Source organism: Calliopsis andreniformis, unplaced genomic scaffold (genome assembly GCF_051401765.1).
Source record: "Calliopsis andreniformis isolate RMS-2024a unplaced genomic scaffold, iyCalAndr_principal scaffold0089, whole genome shotgun sequence".
NCBI lineage: Eukaryota > Metazoa > Arthropoda > Insecta > Hymenoptera > Andrenidae > Calliopsis > Calliopsis andreniformis.
The window spans coordinates 49,495-52,680 of record NW_027480498.1 but is presented as its reverse complement, the minus strand read 5'-3'; the positions used below and the strand labels follow the sequence as shown (position 1 = coordinate 52,680).

The window sequence follows — 3,186 nt, the reverse complement described above, 5'->3', positions numbered from 1 at the left end:
TTGTCGAAATTATATAAGATTACGATTTATCGATTCGTATAAATTTTTAAATACTAGTTTTGGTAAATTAGCGTCTTTTCTCAGTAAAGATAAGCTAAAAATATTATACTCTAATCTTCAAATGTTGTCCACAGAAAAATTTGATTTATTGACGTGAAAGGGTGTCTTTCCATACGAATACATTGATTGCTTTGAGAAATTAGAAGGTTCTTGTTTACCATCGCCGGAATCTTTTTACAGTTCGTTGACTGATGAAATAGTATCCGAAAGCGATTACGCACACGCTGAGAACATATGGCATTCTTTAGAGATTAAAACTTTAGGTGAATACAGCGATTTGTATTTAAAAACAGATATTTTATTATTAGCAGACATTTTCGAAAATTTCCGAGAAAGTTGTATCAAGAGTTATGGTCTAGATCAGGATCACTATTACACATTACCAGGTTTTATATAGGATGATATGTTAAAGCATACTAAAGTTAATTTTGAATTGCTCACTGACATCGAAATGGTTTTGTTTACCGAGCGGTGTATACGTGGTGGTTTGAGTCAATGTTCTGGGAGCTATGCGCAAGCCAATAATAAGTACATGTTATCCTATGATCCATCGAAATCATCATCGTACCTCATGTACTTTGATATAAACAATTTATATGGATGGGCAATGTGTAAACCATTACCATATGCAGGATTTCAATGGATCGATAGTGTTGAAAATTTTGATGTATCCTCAATTGCAATTGATTCATCGGTAGGTTATATTCTTGAAGTTGATATAGAATATCCACAACATCTACATGATGATCATGTTGATCTACCGTTTTGTCCAACACGTGCCAAATCCCCTGGTAAGAAACAGGATAAGTTATTGGCTACATTATACGATAAGGAGCGTTACGGTACACATTACTGCAACTTACAACAGTGTATTCATCATGGTCTTCACATTACAAAGATACAACGCATTCTCGAATTTAATCAATCACCATGGCTTCGCGATTATATAGAACTCAATACTCAATTTCGAACACATGCATCAAATGATTTTGAAAAAAATTTGTATAAATTAATGAACAATGCAGTATTTGGTAAAACAATAAAAAATGTTCGAAATCATGTTGATGTAAAACTTCTGACAAAATGGGATGGAAGATTTGGTACCGAGGCAATGATCTCAAAACCTAACTTTCAAAGCAGATGTATTTTTTCAGAAAATTTAATTGCAATTGAGTTGCGTAAACTTATGGTTAAATTCAACAAATCAATTTACGTTTGTATGGCCATTCTAAACATATTCCACTACGATTATATGTGTCCATTACACCAACGAAATTGTAAAATTATGTATACTGACACAGACAGATTAATTTATTATATTCAATGTGAAGATGTTTATGAGATGATGAAACGCGATATGCATAGATTCGACACCAGCGATTATCCAACAGACAATGTATATGGTATACCGCTTATCAATAAGAAAGTGCCTGGTTCGATGAAAAATGAAAACAGTGGTTCAATAATGACTGAATTCATTGGACTTAGAGCAAAGGTGTATGCTTTGAAAGAGTTTGGTAAAAAAGATGTGAAAACGTTGAAAAGTGTCAAAAACAATGTTGTTGCCAAAATGATCAATTTCGATGATTACAAGCATTGTTTACGCAATGCATTTGAAATAACTCGTCGTCAGTCATGCATAAGATCTAAATTGCATAAGGTATATATTGTAACAGAATTGAAAATTGCTCTCAGTCCATATGATGATAAGCGATATCTTATATCTGATTCAAATGATACACTACCTTGGGGGCATTATAAAATAAAATTGTAAAGGATAGAAGCTGTACAATAATAGATTGAAATTATTTTACGAAAATCTATTTATTTGCATTTTTTATATTAACGTTGTTGTAAAAACATCCTTTTATATTTACAGTACATTATTTTCATGTATCCATGAATTGCGTGAATTATCAAACCTTAACCATTTAACATGTACTTTATCGTCCTCCTTACGTAATACTTTTTCCACTAAATACACATCGGGATTGATAACGCGTTGTAATTCATGTTCATAAAATCCTCCTGCAATAGGCTTTCCGCATGAATCTTGCAGCAGATAAGTCACAGGATTAGTTATCTATACTTTTATTATCTTGAACACTTCAGAAGTTCAATATGGTGTATATCCTTTGTCGGAAACGGTTTTGTATTTGCTGACGCGTACAGAGACACCAACCTTGAATCTCGGTGAAGCAGCAATCTGTATATGGCTATATACTGTGTTCAAAAGCTTACCAGCAATTGTAAGGGCAACACCACATGGTCGCATTCTAATAGTTCTATGTTTCCGTATGTTATATTCAGCCACAAGATTCGGTAATGCGTCGATCCATCTGTATATTCCAATGAGTACAAACAGTTTCCAAATATGATGTTTTAAAGTACGATTAAAACGTTCCTCGATGGAAGCCTTCATCACTGAATATGTTGAATACTGATTAATATTATGTTTTTTTAAGGATCTCTGTACATCAGCATTGTAAAATTTCTTTTCTTGATCGGTTTGAAAATTTTTTGGACATCGATCTCGAATTACTTTTGCGAATGCTTTGGCTACTTCGAAACCATTTTTTGTTTTGAGTGGTACAACCCATGCATATTTGCTTAATGCACCTATAGCTGAGTATGTAATGATAACCTTCATTGAATCGTGAGTATGGACGCATCTCAACCATATCAGCTTGCCACAGATCATCATATCCATGTACCATAACACGTCTGCGGGGGAAATTTCTTCGTGCTGACGCATGCAACTCCTTTACAAGCTGTTGCTTTTCGAGGCTATGCTTTTCCTTAGATTTCATTGATTTTTACATTGTTGTTACTGCTGTGGTCTGCTATATAATCTTCCTCTTGAGAATGAGGGTTCAATACATGCAATACTTGTCGAACATCATTTTGCAGTATTACTAAATTGTTCTGAAATGTAGCCAATCTTTGTTCAAATTCCTGCTGTATCTGTTGAACATTATTCTGTATTGTTACCACATTGCTTTGAAATGTGCTCAACTTTTTCTCAAACTCCTGCTGTTGAACCTTTAAGATTGATATGCATTGTTCCAAGTACTGCTTATTGACTGCATCTCTGTTGACCTCCAGCTGCGTAACATTTCGAATTTT

General features: G+C 33.8%; 3 protein-coding genes across 3 annotated transcripts; 2 read left to right on the top strand and 1 right to left on the bottom strand.

Annotated features, from left to right (window-relative positions):
* Nucleotides 1–511: 511 nt before the first annotated feature.
* On the top strand, nt 512–1,175 carry LOC143187594 (uncharacterized). The gene is made up of 2 exons (XM_076391822.1): nt 512–998; nt 1,156–1,175. The coding sequence occupies exons 1-2, from the start codon at nt 512–514 to the stop codon at nt 1,173–1,175; spliced, it is 507 nt and encodes a 168-aa protein (XP_076247937.1).
* LOC143187593 (uncharacterized) lies at nt 1,172–1,883 on the top strand. Its single transcript, XM_076391821.1, has one exon. It carries the CDS (start codon nt 1,172–1,174, stop codon nt 1,832–1,834), a length of 663 nt encoding a protein of 220 aa, XP_076247936.1. The 3' UTR covers nt 1,835–1,883.
* Nucleotides 1,884–1,902: 19 nt separating this feature from the next.
* LOC143187592 (uncharacterized) lies at nt 1,903–2,815 on the bottom strand. Its single transcript, XM_076391820.1, has 3 exons — nt 2,207–2,815; nt 1,983–2,143; nt 1,903–1,924 (listed from the first exon to the last, which is right to left on the bottom strand). Exons 1-3 carry the CDS (start codon nt 2,813–2,815, stop codon nt 1,903–1,905), a joined length of 792 nt encoding a protein of 263 aa, XP_076247935.1.
* Between the last annotated feature and the right edge of the window lie 371 nt (nt 2,816–3,186).